Source organism: Pimephales promelas, chromosome 11, assembly GCF_988280905.1.
Source record: "Pimephales promelas chromosome 11, fPimPro1.hap1.1, whole genome shotgun sequence".
NCBI lineage: Eukaryota > Metazoa > Chordata > Actinopteri > Cypriniformes > Leuciscidae > Pimephales > Pimephales promelas.
The window spans coordinates 36,325,809-36,344,463 of record NC_142779.1 but is presented as its reverse complement, the minus strand read 5'-3'; the positions used below and the strand labels follow the sequence as shown (position 1 = coordinate 36,344,463).

Here is an 18,655-nt window from a genome sequence, read left to right as displayed (position 1 = left end):
AGACCACTTCTTCAGCTATTTTATATTGAAGCAACTGGAAGATTCTGGCTTCAAGATGACCCACTGGCCCAATATAAATGTATCTGAAATGAACAAGAAGATATACAATTTAAATGTATTCACTTATCCAAAATGACCCATAATGTACAACAGCAGTTCCCTATCTGTCTGTCACGTCCAACGTTATGTCGCTGACTGACAAATGGGATGTCACTTGGGAGCCCCAATCACCTCTGAGAAGTAGAAAAACGAGTGTGATTTACACACCGAGCCACTCCCCGTATGTACAGCTCACTCATTTAGATTGTTGCTTTGGAGCCGGGTGGGTGCAAATAGCGATCACCCAAAGAAGCATTCAAGAAAAAGAGGGGAGAGGAAATGCAACAAAGGAGATTTCTCTTCCCAGTGAAAAGGCTCATTCAGCGTGTTTTGCGATTCTTAAAAGAGCACAAAAGCGCAGATTTCCTCAGAAACAGAAAGCATGGGCAGCGAACGTCTTTTTATAGATGCCTATCAGACTGCGAGAACATGATCATGTCGACACTGTGGTCACGTCTCTCCTTCCTTGTGAAGGCTAAAGTCTACTCTGATGTTACCCGGCCTGCCCCGAGTATGGTTAACACTCTGGGAGAACTGAGGGTTACAGTGGGAGTGTTTCGGCTGGACCAAATTCCCACAACCTCCTGCACCTCTAGAATGTCGTGCCGCCGAGCTCCCGGGTGATGGCATGGGTCCTTCTCACATCTCTTCTCACAGATCAGATGTCGATAGCTCCATTGGAGAGTGGGCTCTGGAGAGGAAGATGACACTGAACTCTCCCCTACTCAGGAGTGACTACTCCGGATGAATCGATTCAGACTAAACGGCCATGTTTGCCCGGGCTGCCACTGTCGAGGCAGTATCCCACTGGATACCAAACCTAAGGTGTGCTGTGCCCCGTCAGGGTGAGGGCTCACTCCACTCGGAGAGTTGCCTACTCTGGGGCATTGGCATACGGCACCTCTAGTAGACATCTGTAGATCTTCGGGCTGGGTGATACCTTACGCAAGGTTCTTCAACCTGTCTCTTTCTCCCCATGTGTTATGTACAAACATGTAATCTGTGGAAGGCTGGCTTGGTGTCTTGCTTGCAGTACCATTCCCCTCTAATTGACATGACGTGAAGGCCATGGATGACAACCCATACTCGGAATTTAAAGGGTTAGTTCACCCAAAAATGAAAATTCTGTCAGTATTTACTCACCCTCATGTTGTTCCAACCCCGTAAAACCTTCGTTCATCTTAGCAACACAAATTAAGATATTTATGATATTAAGATCGCTCCTGCATACTAGTCCATAGGCTTCTTGAGGGAATGACTCTTACTGGCCTCGAAAAGTCATTAAAGACATCGTTAAAATAGTCCAAGTGACTACAGTGGCTCAATCTTTAGTTTATCAAACGACGAGAACACTTTTGTGCGCAAAAACAACAAAAATAACGACTTTATTTCAACTATTCGTTTATTTCTCCCTCTGCGCGAGTCAGGTTACTAGTTTAATAGCGTAAGCTTCTGTTATTGTACGTCACACGCATCACACACATGACCAGCGTCGGCCAATAGTGAGCCTTCGTGTGACGTAGCTCTACGCAATCACACTACGTTAACTGACTACAGGCTCATGGAGAAGGAAGTGAATAGTTTAAATAAAGTCGTTATTTCTGTTTGTGCACAAAAAGTGTTCTCGTCGTTTGATAAAGTTAAAATTGAGCCACTGTAGTCACTTGGACTATTTTAGCGATGTCTTTAATGACTTTTCGATGGGTTGGAACAACATGAGGGTGAGTAAATACTGACAATTTTCATTTTTGGGTGAACTAACCCTTAAAGTTAGTGCACACATACCCGTCATTTCCTGCTGGTATTGAGACTCGATATTGAGCCTTCTATGCTCTCCATGTGAGTTCGCCAATCGGCGAACCCTGGACTAACTTCCAGTCAGATGCGGCTGAGGCGTCCGGCGCCAGCCACAGTACCTGAGATGCATGCCCCATCAGTCAGCCCCTGTACTGGGCTGGATGCCCAATACATTGTGTTTCCCCTCCCGTAAACCCATATGTGTATATATATATATATATACTTCCATGGTATGGTATCCCTGTTCTGTAAACCCATGTCTTTCCCTTGGCAGATTCTGCTCTGCCCCATCTTTGCATTTGTTGTAGTTCCATCCCTTTCTAGGTAGGACCTACCACTGAGATCTTTCCATATGTAGGCACTGCTCCACGGGTAGTCCATATGTCTATCTCCACATCCACGTATCTCCCTACTGGTAGGAGGTTGCCTCTGTAGCATTCTTGTCCATCTGGACTAGCTATGCTTCCCCAGCGCTAACACTCTGGTCATCGCACAAAAAAAAGAGCCGAAGTAATCTTCCTGTAAAGCAAATATACAAAAGGAACAACAGCTATGAATGTCTCCATGGTAAGCCCTGTCCCTTCCACCCTGGCTGGCATGAAGGACTGAGGTTTTGGGCTTACGTACAGCGCTGAACTTAAAAAGAGCAGTTGCCAATAAGGCACGTTCAGCTTGCCAGCATCTGCATCTCCAAAATATGCATAAAATAGTTTAGTGGTTGTGGCTCTTTCCATATGGACCCTAAAAGTCAGTCAGTGACATAATGTTGTTGGTTACTGTTGTAACCCTCTTTCCTCGATGGATGAAAATGGAGCCGTTATATCCCTCCTACCACAACCCTGAACCATCCGGCTGAATGGCCAGGACACCATCTCGGCTCCTCAGCGTAAACCTGAATGAGGGAACTGCCGACCAGCTTGTATACCCGTATGTATGGGGGAGTGGTTCGGCATGCAAATCTCAAGTGCATAATATCTCACATAACATCTCCATTCCCTCCATCAGGGAATGAGGGTTATCACAGTAACCAAGACATTCATCTTGAGTGCTAAAAATGCACATCTTCAAACATTGTCTATAAGAGCAGAGGCTAGACAGGGAGTGACATAATATTTTGTACCCTATTTGTGGAAAGTGGCAATACAAAGGGCAATATTCCCATTCAGAGGTATAGTTTGGACAATATTTCCAGTTAGACGTCAATGTCACTGGAGTGTATTTGGGTGAATGGCATGCGTGAGCATCAGGGTCATTGGTGTTCTTGTGTGTCTGTCCCCAGAGAAGTGGGTTATGTGCTTCTATGTCTGCAGATGTTACTTTGAAGGCAGAATTTACATGTATTTTATTCTTCCCTATCTAGACTGTGAGAGGATAAACTGTACCACGAGTAAGTGACACTTTCTCTTCTTTCATAGCTTCCATTTATCAAATACTCCTTTAACCTGTGCAATAGATTACAGTGAAAGATTGTTGTTGTGTGACTATCTGAACATACAAAAAATCAAAAGAAAGAACAGAACAAAAACATTATATCTAGCTTTATGCATTATTTTTTTTTTTAATTTTTCATCAACACAAATATGGGTAAAAATAAAATAAAACATTCTGAACATGTTTTTGTCAAAGACTTCATCCGGATGGAATTCAGAACGATGATCAAAACACAAATCGAGTCTATCAACATCCCCAAAGCTTTACAGTCATTTCCTCTTCATGGGTTCAAAATTTCATTGAGTGACATTAGTCAGTTTAAATTTATGTTCTGTTGAATGTTTGATTTGTATTATTTTTTATTTCAGCAATGCTTCTATCATTGTTTCTGCTTCTTCTCCTCCTGTTTTGTTTGAGAGATTCTGTACTCTTTTAAAAATGCTTTATAGTGCCACCTACCATATAACAGTGAAAATGTGGATCGCCCCATATTGTTAATAAAGTTTTGCAAAATATGAGGTAACATTTTATAATAACTGCACGCTATTAATCATTAGTTGAGCATTAGTAAACCGTTAATTCATCATATATAAAGCATTAATATACATTAATTAGCAGTTTATAAATATAGCTATAAACAACTTGAGATATAATAAGAGGTGTTGTTCTCTCAGCTTTTTGAGGACCTGTGTCACGTGTTGGGGAAATTCCAGCCAGGTTCAGGAAGTAGATCCGAATGTCGTCAATGTAGATGATGACGATGCGTTGGAGGTATTCCCGGAAAATCTCATTCCTATACCTCTGGAATATGGCAGGGGAGTTGGACAGGCCATACAGCATCACCTGCTACTGGTAGTTGCCTGTCATGGCGATGAACGGCATCTTCCATTTACCCCCCTTGCGTATTCGAATGAAGTTGTAGGCACTCCACAGGTCAAGTTTGGAGAAGATGCGAGTCCCACGGAGCTGTTCCAACGTGGCAGGGAACAGAGGAAGATGGTAACTGAATTTGACGGTCTGAGAGTTGAATGCACAGTAGTCGATCCACGGCCGCAAGCCTCAGTCCTTCTTGCTGAAGCTGGAAGCGGCAGGGGTCTGATGAAACGTAGTTGTCCTCCATGGCCTTCTACTCCGGGATTGAAACTGGGTAGACCTTACCTTTCTGTGAAGTGACCCCAGGCAGCAGGTCGATAGCGCAGTCCCATGGCCGATGAGGTGGTAGACGGGTCACCAACCGCTTACAGAACATATCCTGGAGCAATTGATGTGGGTTCATGTTGGTTCATCCAGGGGCATCCCAGGATGAGGTCAGCGGTTGATCCTTCCAGCACCATGCACGTGATCTTCTCCTCATGCAGAAAGTCAATGTGGAGCGCTACTGTGGAGGAGAAATGACCAATGTGACCACTGCCCAGTGGTTTGCAGAGAATGGTGTGGATGGTTAGTGTCAGGGAGAAGTGTTTCTTCTGCAGGTTGAGTGTTTGGAGAAGTTGATGAGAGATGAAGTTTCCTGAGGAACCGGAGTCAAACGCTTGCACGGAAACGAGAAGTTAATAGGTGAGAATTTGGACAGGTGTGTAAGTGATTGGTGCGACCTTAGGCAGGAACTAGATGGTACTCCCCGTTGGGCGTGGTGCTCGAATTGGGCAGTTTGTGATGATGTGACCTTCTCCCCCACAGTACAGATATAAGTGCCGTCACAAATGACCATCTGTTGGTGCACTTCCGGGTTGAGACCCCGTCGAAAGGCCCGTCTCATTCCACCCTCTAGATGCGGCTAAAGTGCGGAACTGAAGAGCAGAGCTGCTTGCGAACGGATAGTACTGATTCAGTTTGACCAAAGACTTCCTTAAAGTGGATGGTGAGAGAATGGTGACTTGCTGAATAATGGTGGTGACATAGCTGGCAATGACTGAAGTGGATTCTCTGTGCAGGTGACAAGTGAACATGAAGACTGGAGATCTAGATCAGGACAGTCAGAAGACTGGACACTTGACGAGACGATTACAGGTAAGTAGAATGGTAAGGTTGCTAATGGTAAGCAATGGTAACCACGTCGAGAGTGGATGGTGAACTGTGAATATATAGGCTGTGGGTGCACCGAGTCAGTTATCTAGTGATTGTGAACGAGTGGGAGGGTTCTGGTGATTGGGTGATGATTGGTGCTGTTGTGACGATGTCGTCATAAAATAAGCAGTTAAATGTTTATTTATCCTAGATTTATCCGTCATCTTTCATCATATAATCCGAGTTCATTATCCACAAAAATCAAAACAATGTATATAGTATGTGAATCTGCGGTCGTCATACGATAGCGACGAAGATGATGACGAGGTGGAGCCCAGCCAGTTACCTTCATCTGGATGACGTGCGTCGTTCAAGGAAGTTGAGGTCGGCGGTCGGAAGTCAGCCAGTGAGTACCTCGCGGAGCTCCGCTTGAAGACTCCCTTGATTCATTGTTTTATACGGGTAAAAAGAGTGTTACGGCTGCGATCTAATCAATCGCGCTCTGGATCATTAAAAGTGAAGCATTGTATCCTCTTCATGGTGGATTAGCGCATGGTCGTTGAGACTCTGCAACAGTATGAGTGAGCAGTTCTAAAATCTGGGTGGAATTGATGGATTAGGGGCTTTTATGTAGCCCCGCCCCTTTTCAGCTCTGCACTCGTTGTCTTTTGACTGAATGAATGAACTGCTCGTAAAAAAAAATTCCCGGTCGACATTTGTTAAGACATCTGCATTACAATGCTTATGATAAACATTACAATGCTCATGATAACTTTTGTTAACTCTACAATAAGTAAATCCACTTCACCAGCTAATTACTCCTGGACAGCGATGCCATAGAAATATACAGAGCGACCGCAAAACCGGAAGTTCAAAGACAATATTCTAAAGATGACGGCATCCACGTTTCTCTGGTGCATAAGGTCTGTACTCACGTCTGGGAAATTCCAGTAAAACGTGGACCGGACTCTTCAAGGAAGAAGGATTCGTGAGTACACTAGGCCAGTTCTGGATGACTGTTTTGACTGTTGACTGTTTTTGATTGGGGAAATGTATTTATATACTCTTTCCCTTTCTGACTATGTGGATTATTGAACTATATGAACTGAACTGTTGGAATTACTGCTGATCGTGGGACTTGAGCTCATTTTGTTTCTTTGTGGTGGAACAACCTTGTGAACTAGGTTTTGTTCATTTGAGACACTTGGAACTGTGGAGTCATTGCTAATATACATATTTGAATGAATTCTAGTTTTCTAGTCTAGTCTAATTAAGTGAGTTTATTGTGAGTATTATTGTTGCCAATTATTTTCTCAAATAAGTCAGGGGTTCAACTAAATTAATGACAGAACTTCAGCAATAAAGAACCAACAAACTAAAAAACAAAGAGTGTATAAAAACGTTACACGGTGTCGACGTGGCTAACTCAACCCCACCTGAAACAGAAAACTTTTAAAATAGTATTCCCTCTGTACTTTGCGTCGGCTTCCACACACATGCAAATATCAACGTCACTTTTATCAAGGCTACTTACAAGGTACAAGTTACTTGCTGAAATTCATTATACATGAAACAATTTTGACAGTAAATTGGATTGTTTACATGTATGTTGCCAATGGTGTTGTGCAGTGACGCACAGATCTGTTCGGTGAAGCGATCATTCCTATACAGGTGGACACCAACCGCGGTCACATGACTCTTTTCAATGGTGCAATGGAAGGGAAAGGCTCAAGCCCTCGCTTTTCTGGGTCAGTGCATCTACCACGGGTTGTTTTGCCAAGTGTATAGTGAACGTAGATATCGGATGTGGCAGTGTAAATGCCTGTTTTTATGTGTTCTGTTTCTTTTTTATTTGTTCCCCATGTTCCCACCCATTTGATACCATAGTTATTTGGGTTTGTTTTTCCATTTGTTATAATTGCTGCTGGTAGAGGTGTTAGTGAGACCAGCAGGGGGCGCTCACCCTGTGGTCTGTGTGGCTCCGAACGCCCCAGTATAGTGAGGGAGACACTATACTTTCATAGAGCACCGTCCTTCGGATGAGACGTAAAATCGAGGTCCCGACTCTCAGTGGTCATTAAAAATGCACTTCTCGTAACGGCAACATAACACTCATTGGCCCTTGCCAATCATCCCCATCCACTGAATTGGCTTGATCACTCGAGCACACTGGCATTGTTCTGTGGCTGCCGTCGCATTATCCACGTGTAAAGCGCTTCGGGTGTACAGTGGTACATATTAAAGTGCAATATAAATGCCTCTTTCATTAAATCATTCATTCATTCAATAAGCTACTCCATGTGTGCAGTTTGTGAATGCAGTCTCGCTTATTATTGCTTACATATCCCAGAAAGTTGTGCAAGATGGCTCATATATGCGATTTATTTCTTCATCATCATTACTGATGAAGATTTCAGGGATGTATGACGGTGTGGTATTAACTCAGCACTGTTTTACATGTTTAATATTTTGGGGTCATTTTTACCAAGGTGATATCATTATAACTAAAAGTCAGTGTTGTCCACCTGTGCTATTTTGAGTTTCTGTTCTTTTTTCCCAGTGCTTTATGAGTGTGTGTTTAACTGTGATATGGGCTGTCCCACAGGCAAGGGACCTGAGACCATGTTTGCTGGTCAGAATCTGAATGATAATGAATGGCACACAGTGCGAGTGATTCGGAGAGGGAAGAGTCTGAAGCTGACTGTGGATGATTTGCCCACTGTGGAAGGTATCCTATTCTGTTTCCTCCTGTTCATTTGCTTTATACTCACTGTCACAATGGGAGTTACACATTTTGACTATTTAGTTTGCTTGTGCAAGTCATATTAGATTATTATTATTTTTTTTCAAAGAAATTGGCAGTACATTACTAATAATCTAGCAATGTTATTCTTATCATATTTTCTTGAACATTTTAATTAACGTTGGTTCATTGTCTCATCATGACGCGGATGGAATGAGGCTTCGAAATCAAGTCCATTTGGACTTAATCTTCCAAATTTTCTTTCTGGAAAACACATATTATATATCTACTTAAAGGCTTTTCACATTGTGATTAACACCGGGTTATTGGCATTCTAAAGCCTCTTTTAACCCCTTGTAAAGGAACGTTTCACACTACGAGTTTCACCTTATTTTGATGCTCGCTTGCAAAGTTACTTATAGTCAGTAGAATGTTTTTTGGGAGACTTTTAATAAAGAGTTAGCAGATATTGAGCATGTTAAATAGGCACCATCAAAATAAAGTGTTACCCACACTAAATATGCAAATTTGCAAATAAGGACTTTAACCCTGGGTTTAGGAATGTAGTTTGAAACTGCAGCGAATGAACATCCAGGATTTATTGTTAACCCCTGAGTAAATCATAAGCAATGTGAAACATGAAGCTAGATAACCCAGGGTTTACAGTGATTAAGTGTTAAATATTTCAACTGTGAAAAGCTCTACAATAGGGATTATTGAGGTCCGCAAAAGTGATCAAGGTCGCGTCCATATATTGCATGATAAGTTGATAAACTAATCATCATGATAGTCCTAGTTGTAGTTTGTTGGCCTTTTTATGATCCACATGAAATAAAAGCTTTAATTTTTCTCAACACTCTGCATTGAAACAGGAGAGATACCAGGTGACCACACACAGCTGGAGTTTCATAACATAGAGACGGGGATCATAACAGAGAAACGTTACCAACCCGTCATTCCATCCAACTTCATTGGGCATCTCCAGAGTTTGACATTTAATGGCAAGCCATACATCGACCTCTGCAGGAATGGAGACATCGACTACTGTGAAGTCAACGCTGTGATCGGATTTAAGAACATCATTGCAGATCCAGTGACCTTCAAGTCCTGCTCAAGCTATGTGACTCTGAGCACCCTGCAGGCGTACTACTCCATGCACCTGTTCTTCCAGTTCAAGACCACTTCATCAGATGGACTCATCCTGTTTAATAGTGGAGATGGAAATGATTTCATAGCTGTAGAGCTGGTTAAGGGGTACGTTATGGAGAAACAGACATGAGCATTACAGTTTGACACTCTTAGTGCTGTACATGGTTTAAGTGAAAATGTGCATTAATAATTAATTTATCAATCCAATCATTCATTCAACATATTCCTTTCCAAAATATTTTATAATCCTTGCAAATGAAAAAAAAAGAAGAAGGTCTTTATAGGTGTATGTGCACAGGTGTCAGAATTGAAAATATTCATTCCGAACCAGTGATTTTATTTTTCACAGATTTACCCTTCAGTAAGTCAGGAGGCATTGAGACAGAGATATTGAGCTGACAGTGTATAGAAAAATATGATAACACTTAATTAAAGTGTCACTTGTGAGTGGCTGTAATGAATGCACAACGATGAATAAACAGAAACTGTCTTTATTTAACAAACTAACATGCAGGAGAGTGCTAGAGAAGTCAGAAGCAGGAGGAGCCAGGCTCGGACCCAGACCACAGCCAGGATGATGGCCCATAGTGGATTCGATGGAGGGAGGAGCCATGAGCCAAGAGCTGATGGGACTTAAGGATGGTGAAGGTTCAGGCAGCAGCGATGAGCATCTGAGGTAGAGTCAGGGTGCCAGAGGACTGAGGCAGAGCTGGTAGGATTGATGGGGGGGAACCAGAGGAATCTTGTGCTGATGTGGAGCTGGAGACTGGAAAGCCAGAGGCCCGAGTGTAACAAACAGAGGAGAAGCCGAGGGACTTTAGGCAAACAGCAGAGTTGGGGCAGAGGAACTGGCAGTTATTGGAAGGGAAGGTGGGAGAGGGAGGTTGGGTGGGATCACTGTGCGGGACTGGCAGAGACACAGGAAACTTGGACCTGGGCAGGACCAGTAGAGACACAGTAGACTTGGACCTGGGCAGGACCAGTAGAGACACAGGAGACTTGGACCTGGGCAGGACCAGTAGAGACACAGGAGACTTGGACCTGGGCAGGACCAATAGAGACACAGGAGACTTAGACCTGGGAAGGACCAGTAGAGACACAGGAGACTTGGACCTGGGTAGGACCAGAAGAGACACAGGAGACTTGGACCTGGGCAGGACCAATAGAGACACAGGAGACTTAGACCTGGGAAGGACCAGTAGAGACACAGGAGACTTGGAGCTGGGTAGGACCAGTAGAGACACAGGAGATTTGGACCTGGGCAGGACCAGAAGAGACACAGGAGACTTGGACCTGGGTAGGACCAGTAGAGACACATGAGACTTGGAGCTGGACAGGATCAGAAGAGACACAGGATACTTGGACCTGGGCAGGACCAGTAGAGACACAGTAGACTTGGACCTGGGCAGGACCAGTAGAGACACAGGAGACTTGGACCTGGGCAGGACCAGTAGAGACACAGGAGACTTGGACCTGGGCAGGACCAGTAGAGACACAGGAGACTTGGACCTGGGCAGGACCAGAAGAGACACAGGAGACTTGGACCTGGGCAGGACCAATAGAGACACAGGAGACTTAGACCTGGGAAGGACCAGTAGAGACGGACCAATAGAGACACAGGAGACTTGGAGCTGGACAGGATCAGAAGAGACACAGGAGACTTGGACCTGGGCAGGACCAGTAGAGACACAGGAGAATTGGAGCTGGACAGGATCAGAAGAGACACAGGAGACTTGGACCTGGGCAGGACCAGTAGAGACACAGGAGACTTGGAGCTGGACAGGATCAGAAGAGACACAGGAGACTTGGACCTGGGCAGGACCAGTAGAGACACAGGAGAATTGGACCTGGGTAGGACAAGTAGAGACGGAGCAGTAGAGACACAGGAGACTTGGACCTGGGCAGGATCAGAACAGACACAGGAGACTTGGACCTGGGCAGGACCAGTAGAGACACAGGAGACTTGGACCTGGGTAGGACAAGTAGAGATGGAGCAGTAGAGACACAGGAGACTTGGACCTGGGCAGGACCAGTAGAGACACAGGAGACTTGGAGCTGGGTAGGACCAGTAGAGACACAGGAGACTTGGACCTGGGCAGGACCAGTAGAGACACAGGAGACTTGGACCTGGGTAGGACAAGTAGAGATGGAGCAGTAGAGACACAGGAGACTTGGACCTGGGCAGGACCAGTAGAGACACAGGAGACTTGGAGCTGGGTAGGACCAGTAGAGACACAGGAGACTTGGACCTGGGCAGGACAAGTAGAGATGGAGCAGTAGAGACACAGGAGACTTGGACCTGGGCAGGATCAGAAGAAACACAGGAGACTTGGACCTGGGCAGGACCAGTAGAGACACAGGGGACTTGGACCTGGGCAGGACCAGTAGAGACACAGGAGACTTGGACCTGGGCAGAACCAGTAGAGACACAGGAGACTTGGAGCTGGGTAGGACCAGTACAGACACAGGAGACTTGGAGCTGGACAGGACCAGTAGAGACACAGGAGACTTGGACCTGGGCAGGACCAGTAGAGACACAGGAGATTTGGACCTGGGCAGGACCAGAAGAGACACAGGAGACTTGGACCTGGGCAGGACCAGTAGAGACACAGGAGACTTGGACCTGGGTAGGACCAGTAGAGACACAGGAGACTTGGAGCTGGACAGGATCAGAAGAGACACAGGAGACTTGGACCTGGGCAGGACCAGAAGAGACACAGGAGACTTGGACCTGGGCAGGACCAATAGAGACACAGGAGACTTGGACCTGGGTAGGACCAGTAGAGACACAGGAGACTTGGACCTGGGCAGGACCAGTAGAGACACAGGAGACTTAGACCTGGGAAGGACCAGTAGAGACGGACCAATAGAGACACAGGAGACTTGGACCTGGGCAGGACAAGTAGAGACGGAGCAGTAGAGACACAGGAGACTTGGAGCTGGACGGGACCAGTAGAGACACAGGAGACTTGGAGCTGGGTAGGACCAGAAGAGACACAGGAGACTTGGAACTGGGCAGGACCAGTAGAGACACAGGAGACTTGGACCTGGGCAGGACCAGAAGAGACTCAGGATACTTGAACCTGGGCAGGACCAGTAGAGACACAGGAGACTTGGAGCTGGGTAGGACCAGAAGAGACACAGGAGACTTGGAACTGGGCAGGACCAGTAGAGACACAGGAGACTTGGACCTGGGCAGGACCAGAAGAGACTCAGGATACTTGGACCTGGGCAGGACCAGAAGAGACTCAGGATACTTGGACCTGGGCAGGACCAGAAGAGACTCAGGATACTTGGACCTGGGCAGGACAAGTAGAGACGGAGCAGTAGAGACACAGGAGACTTGGACCTGGGCAGGACCAGTAGAGACACATGAGACTTGGACCTGGGCAGGACCAGTAGAGACACATGAGACTTGGACCTGGGCAGGACCAGTAGAGACACAGGAGACTTGGAGCTGGGTAGGACCAGAAGAGACACAGGAGATTTGGAACTGGGCAGGACCAGTAGAGACACAGGAGACTTGGACCTGGGCAGGACCAGAAGAGACTCAGGATACTTGAACCTGGGCAGGACCAGTAGAGACACAGGAGACTTGGACCTGGGCAGGAACAGCAGGGATTGGAGACCCCCCTCACATTCCTCGTAATAATTCCCAGAGGTCTTATGCAGCTCACCTTCAGAATCAGGAGTGTGGGCAGGGCTCCATTCCATGACCTTGTGCTCCAATACACTCCCACTGGTACTGACGACGTAGCCATCTCACGTACCTGGTCAGACTTTTCCTTTGGCTCGGCTCTAGGGCGGTGGTGGTCTCGGTCCTCTTTACTGGCTTGTGCATCACGGTAGGCTCGGGGTCTCAGTCTGTGGTGGGCTCTGGCATTAGCTCCATGCAGTGTGTGGGCATTGGCTGGCTGGGCTCTGGGTCTGGAGTGGGGCAGATGGAGATCCAATATTTGCCAGCACCCACTGAACAAATGTGACGAAATCCCCTTGTGGACCACTCGCTCTGTGATGCACACCTGAGGTGAACGGTCCACAAATCTAAAGTGAGAGGTGGTGGGGGGTGTAAAGAAAGAAACAGCTAAAATAGTCTATTCTTGGTGCGATATTCTGTTATGTATGAGTGGCTGTAATGAAAGCACGATAATGAATAAGCATTTAGGAAAGCACTGGAGAAGTCACAGAAACACATAACCATAAACAACATCGGAAAACTGAACAAACGAAACTGAGGGTTTTAAATACAAGGGTGAGTAATCGACGTAAAACAGAACATGTGCGTAAATTAAATTAACAACTATGGAGACTAACTAGGGACACAGGCAAACAGAAACAGGGAGAACCAAACTAAAACACACTGAAACTAAACAGAACGAAACATAAATGTTATATAAAGACTTTATGTCCAATGCATTATAAAGCTACTCATAATGTACGTTATAATGCATTATTATTTTCATTTTCATAACCAAAGTTAAAATGCATTATAATATTTGCAGATTCCATGTTGCATCCGAGATTGGTTGATTGTCATGCGTTATACTTTCTAAAGGTGCATTACTTATTACCAAAACACAATCACTCATGAGACCATACAATGCATTATAAGGTGCATTACAAATGTAAAAGCTTAGCTCAAATCATTCAATCCTGAAAGAATTTGACAAAAATGTTTAAGTTCTTATTGAGATGTCTGACTTTTCATTGCAGACAACTTGAGGGATTATTTAGATTTCTTCTGATACTCTCGACTCGAGCAAACATGTCAGTTTAGGGTCTTTATCTCATGTGTAAAACTTTTCTTCAGCTAAATGTCTCCATGTAATTACATCTCTATCTAAGATAAACAATCGAGATATTACAGAGATCTTGTTTGTGATTTTTCTTTTCCATATTGGTAAACTGTATTCACCTGATAATGGATCTTAAATCTCTGTTTAGCTACCTGCATTACATCTCAGATCTGGGAAACGGTGCTCATCTGATGAAAGGAAACTCAAACAAACCTCTCAATGACAACCAGTGGCACAATGTCATTATCTCCAGAGACACCAATAACCTGCACACTGTCAAAATCGACACCAAAATCACCACCCAGACCACCGTGGGGGCCAAAAACCTTGACTTAAAAGGTAGATTTCACTGTAGTGTTATTGTAACTTGTCAATTCATACAGCCGCTGTGACAAACGGTTTTATTGCTTAAAAATATTTTTTTTAGATCCACAAATAAATGTTATATGTAATAAATGTATAATATACTATGTTCCTTTGTGAACTGATGTCATTTTAAATTTAACAGAGAGACAGCTGATGGGAATATATGATATTTAACTATATAATTATGAACATTATGCACTCTCTTTTTTGGCTCTTTGCAGGTGATCTTTATATTGGTGGTGTTCCCGAGGAGATGTACAAAGATTTGCCCAAGTTAGTTCACGCAAAGGAAGGATTTCAAGGCTGTTTGGCATCTGTGGATCTCAACGGCCGTTTGCCAGACCTGATGTCAGAAGCGCTGGCCTGTGTTGGACAGATTGAGAGAGGATGTGAAGGTGAAAACATCTTTTTTCTTTCTGTTTAATATACGGAGTAATGCAATAATTCTGATCACCCTCTCAGGGTTTATTTTGCAGCCATGGCCTGCTGACTCTAGATAAGTGAGTTGACATGTAGGTACATTATTATTTGAATGCCCTCAGCGGACCTTCAAAATATAACCCTTAGGTATGGTGGCCCAGTAGTGCTAATTTTTTCTGGTCAGTGGCGCAATTGTTTTCTGGAACTGCAGAAACACCAGGGAATGTTTGCGCCGAAACACGCCTCCTTTTTGCGTCGACCCGCCCAGGGAGCGCAAGTTCATTCCCTATTTACAGACGTGCGTCAGTGAAGGGAAAAGTTTGTTTTGCGCGGGTGCAAAATAGGAACGATACACGAGTCAGTGTACAAAGTCAATTGCGCTGAGTGCAAGATAGCACCCTAAATGTTTAAATCTTACATTACAAGTTAATACTGTTAATATCTGTATCCATTTTCACCAAAAAAAAGCCTATAGACTAAATAAGTAATGCTCATGTGCACGACGTAACGTTTTTCACAGATTCGCGTTTTTGTAGTTTACACAGAGATAAGGGTGTTAGTTAGTAAGCATTCGACACTCTCAGTATTACTGCTGTTGTCAAAAGATTTGCTGTATTTGTCATGCTATAGATGTTCATTGTGTCTCATGCAAATGCAGAAGTTTATAGTGGAAACACTCTTAAATGGATAGAATGATTTCTGCTGAGTTGCTGAATGAAATCTACTTTACATACACAGAGATATACCACAAACAACATGCATATTTCATTCAGTTTTCATTATATTCCTCTTTTACATAAATGACACATTGGCCTTTTCATGTCAGCTGCTTGGAAAGTGCTCGTGCTGTATCTGGGTGCTTCACAATTCATTATTGATGAATTCTCATTTCCTTTCCTTGCGTCCTTGCTCCTCTCTCTTAAGATTCAAGGGCAGCATGTAAGGAAAGGAAACAAGGTGGAGGAAGACGTTGCGCACAAGGGAGCCGTATGCCCGTATGTTGTTAAATGTTAATTAAGATGAAATTTCATTAGGGTATTGAGAAGCACTCCATGCATTAGGGCACAAGTGTTTTTTTATTGGTCCATCTGGGATCAAGGAACCAGGAGCGCTTTTGAGGATGAAATAATAATTGGGTTTTCCAAAGGTTGGTACCATCGAATCTTCAGAGTTTTGCCTGAGCTGCAACATTAAATGACTGGTTGGGAACTTTCTGCCCAAAACATCCCTCTTTGCCAAAGGTTTCCACTCCAGTATTCCAGGATTGCGTCTTAGATGTGACCAAAACGTGGGAAAAACCATTCACAGGTCCCAGTTACTGGATTCAATGCTTTTTTGGTGATGGATGAGGCAAATCAGACAAATCAGATAGCTGTCCTATCAGCCACATGAAGTGAGCAGGTGTAAACAGGCTCTTTTATTCTGAGAGCCTGTTTACACCTGCTCACTTATCAGATCCCAGTTATTATAACTGGGATGCTGGCTGGTATCAGATGCTGGCAGCCAATCAGAGCTTCAAGAGCACTTACTAAAGTCCCCCTCTGGTTAAAATCCAGTGTTTAATGTTGTTTATGTGTGTATGTGGTGTGTTTAATATGCTTTAAGACAAACTATGTGTAAGTATTCATCAGTAACATGTGTTCTTTGTCTTTGTTTCCCGCCACTCATGATCTCATCGTTCAGTTTATCACCAGTGTGTGTTTCACTTATTCCTTGGTCACGCTTCAGTTGTTTTGTGTGTTAGAGCACGCTGTTCTCATTTAATAAAACCTTGTTTATGTTTTGTAATACTGTCATCCGTCTTTATCTTCTTCACCATCTTGTAAAAATGACATAATGAATATGTGTTTTTCTGTGCCTGATCTCTGATGTAGGGCCCAGCACCACCTGTCAGGAGGACTCCTGTGGGAACCAGGGCGCTTGTCTCCAGCAGTGGGAGGGCTTCACCTGCGACTGCAGTATGACCACTTACGGAGGACCTTTGTGTAATGATGGTTAGTGAGAATGTTTTGCATCATATTTCAACAGATGCCTGCTTGATATGTGGTGTTGTAACACTGAAATCATATCCAGGGTAATAATGATGAGGTAAGCACACCCATATATTTGTGTGGGCGCTTTGACATGTTCGGTGTAGACAGCTGCAACTGTGACGAGTCATGTCAAATATGGTAGCTGGTGTAGACAAAGTGTTCTGTGCTGCAAATCACCATTGGGTTTTCACTGCTGAACACGAGCGAGAGCAAAGTTTAAAACTTTTGCAATTGCTACAGTAATTCATGGTGGTATGACAAATTAATTTGATGAAATTGATGATTAAACAAATCAAAAACAGCAATGCATTAAATTCATTTGAGATTAAAAAAGAAATCTGCTTGCACAGTTGTAAAAAAGTGGCATAATTAGGTGTTCAAGCATTTTATTTGTTAGAAAGAAAAAAAAAATCCCCTAAAACGCATCGTGCAGCCCAAACCGTAAGGGCTGGAGCTCTGAAACTTTGTCAGATGGTAGGGCCTCAAATTGTGGAGAAGCTATCAGAGTATGAGCCCGATTGGCCCATAGGTGGCGCTACAGCAACCAAAAGTACTAAATTGCTCATAACTCCTAGACCGTTTGACTTCAATGTTTTTACACCACTGTAATCCCTGGCTCAAGACGGACAAGATGATTGGATTTCCATTTGGAGCATTTGGAAAATTTGTTATTTCGGTTTTTGTCCAAAACCCACTTTTGCGAACTAGTCCCTGGTTTTTTGCCCAATCGGGACCAAACCAGTCTAGGCCTATTCTCTGGACTCTCTCTATCAATAATTATCGAAAAAAAGTTGAAATTTTGCATTTGGTTGGCTGTAACAGGGTCATTTAGATAGTGGTCTGTGGCAAAATTCAGTCAAAAGCCCCTAAATCCCCCCCAAAAAAGTCACAACTTCACAAAAATCGATGAGCATATGTGTCCTTACATGGTTAGGAAGCATGCAAAGTTTCGTGAGGATCGGATCATAGGTGGCGCCATAATCGTCAAAAAGGTCTCTCATAATTAGGTGTTCAAGCACGAAGTGTTGAAAACCATATTGTATTTGCTAGAGAGAAAAAAAAAATCCCCTAAAACGCATTGTGCAGCACTTTTGCGAACTAGTCCCTGGTTTTTTGCCCAATACTATTCTCTGGACTCTCTAGATAGTACTTTAGAGAAAAAAAAAGTAGAACTTTGCTTTTGATTGGCTATAACAGGGTCGTTTACAAAAGGGATGGGACAAAATGCACCCAAAATCATATAAATCCTAAAGGAAAACTCAAAATTTTCACAAAAATTGATGATTGCACAGTTTCATGGAGATCGGACCATAGGTGGCGCTATAACTGTTAAAAAGCTTTAAAACCATGCATTTCCAATGTTAAATTTTCTGTATTGATTGTAAATGGTGTTTTACATCTATTATGTTGGTGGATAAATGCATGTTAAATAAAATTGAATGCCTTTTGATGCTTTTGTGCTTAAAGGCCCGAACTGCTTGAACACCGATAAATGCTGCTTGCAGCTTTAATTGTTTTTATAATAGTTCATGTCATCCATTTACAAAGATTCTACCTTTAAAAATTATTCGTTTTTGAGAGCATTTCACAATACAAAATCACAAAACAAAACTCAAATGTGCTGTAATTTAAACAAAAGAAATAGGTATTTCTGGTATATTTCAAATGTATACACCATTTGTATGTTTCAAAGCAGCTTTACAGACACGCTATTAACTAGAATTAACATTTCATGCAGTAAACACTGATTTTCTGCTGGTCTCAGTGTGACGAAGCTCTCCTGTGTTGTCTGTCACCACTTGAGGGCACTCACA

The 18,655-nt window shown here is 43.7% G+C and overlaps 1 protein-coding gene across 2 annotated transcripts in view; it reads left to right on the top strand.

The window, feature by feature from the left end:
- Positions 1-18,655, top strand: part of nrxn1b (neurexin 1b) — a 92,338-nt gene that overhangs the window by 42,308 nt on the left and 31,375 nt on the right. For both annotated transcript variants that reach the window (XM_089117356.1, XM_089117355.1), the window contains 6 exons: positions 3,257-3,283; positions 7,940-8,062; positions 8,950-9,331; positions 14,171-14,361; positions 14,610-14,783; positions 16,683-16,802. In XM_089117356.1, the coding sequence (XP_088973482.1) occupies positions 3,257-3,283; positions 7,940-8,062; positions 8,950-9,331; positions 14,171-14,361; positions 14,610-14,783; positions 16,683-16,802 (1,017 nt within the window). The remainder of the gene's footprint in view (positions 1-3,256; positions 3,284-7,939; positions 8,063-8,949; positions 9,332-14,170; positions 14,362-14,609; positions 14,784-16,682; positions 16,803-18,655) is intronic.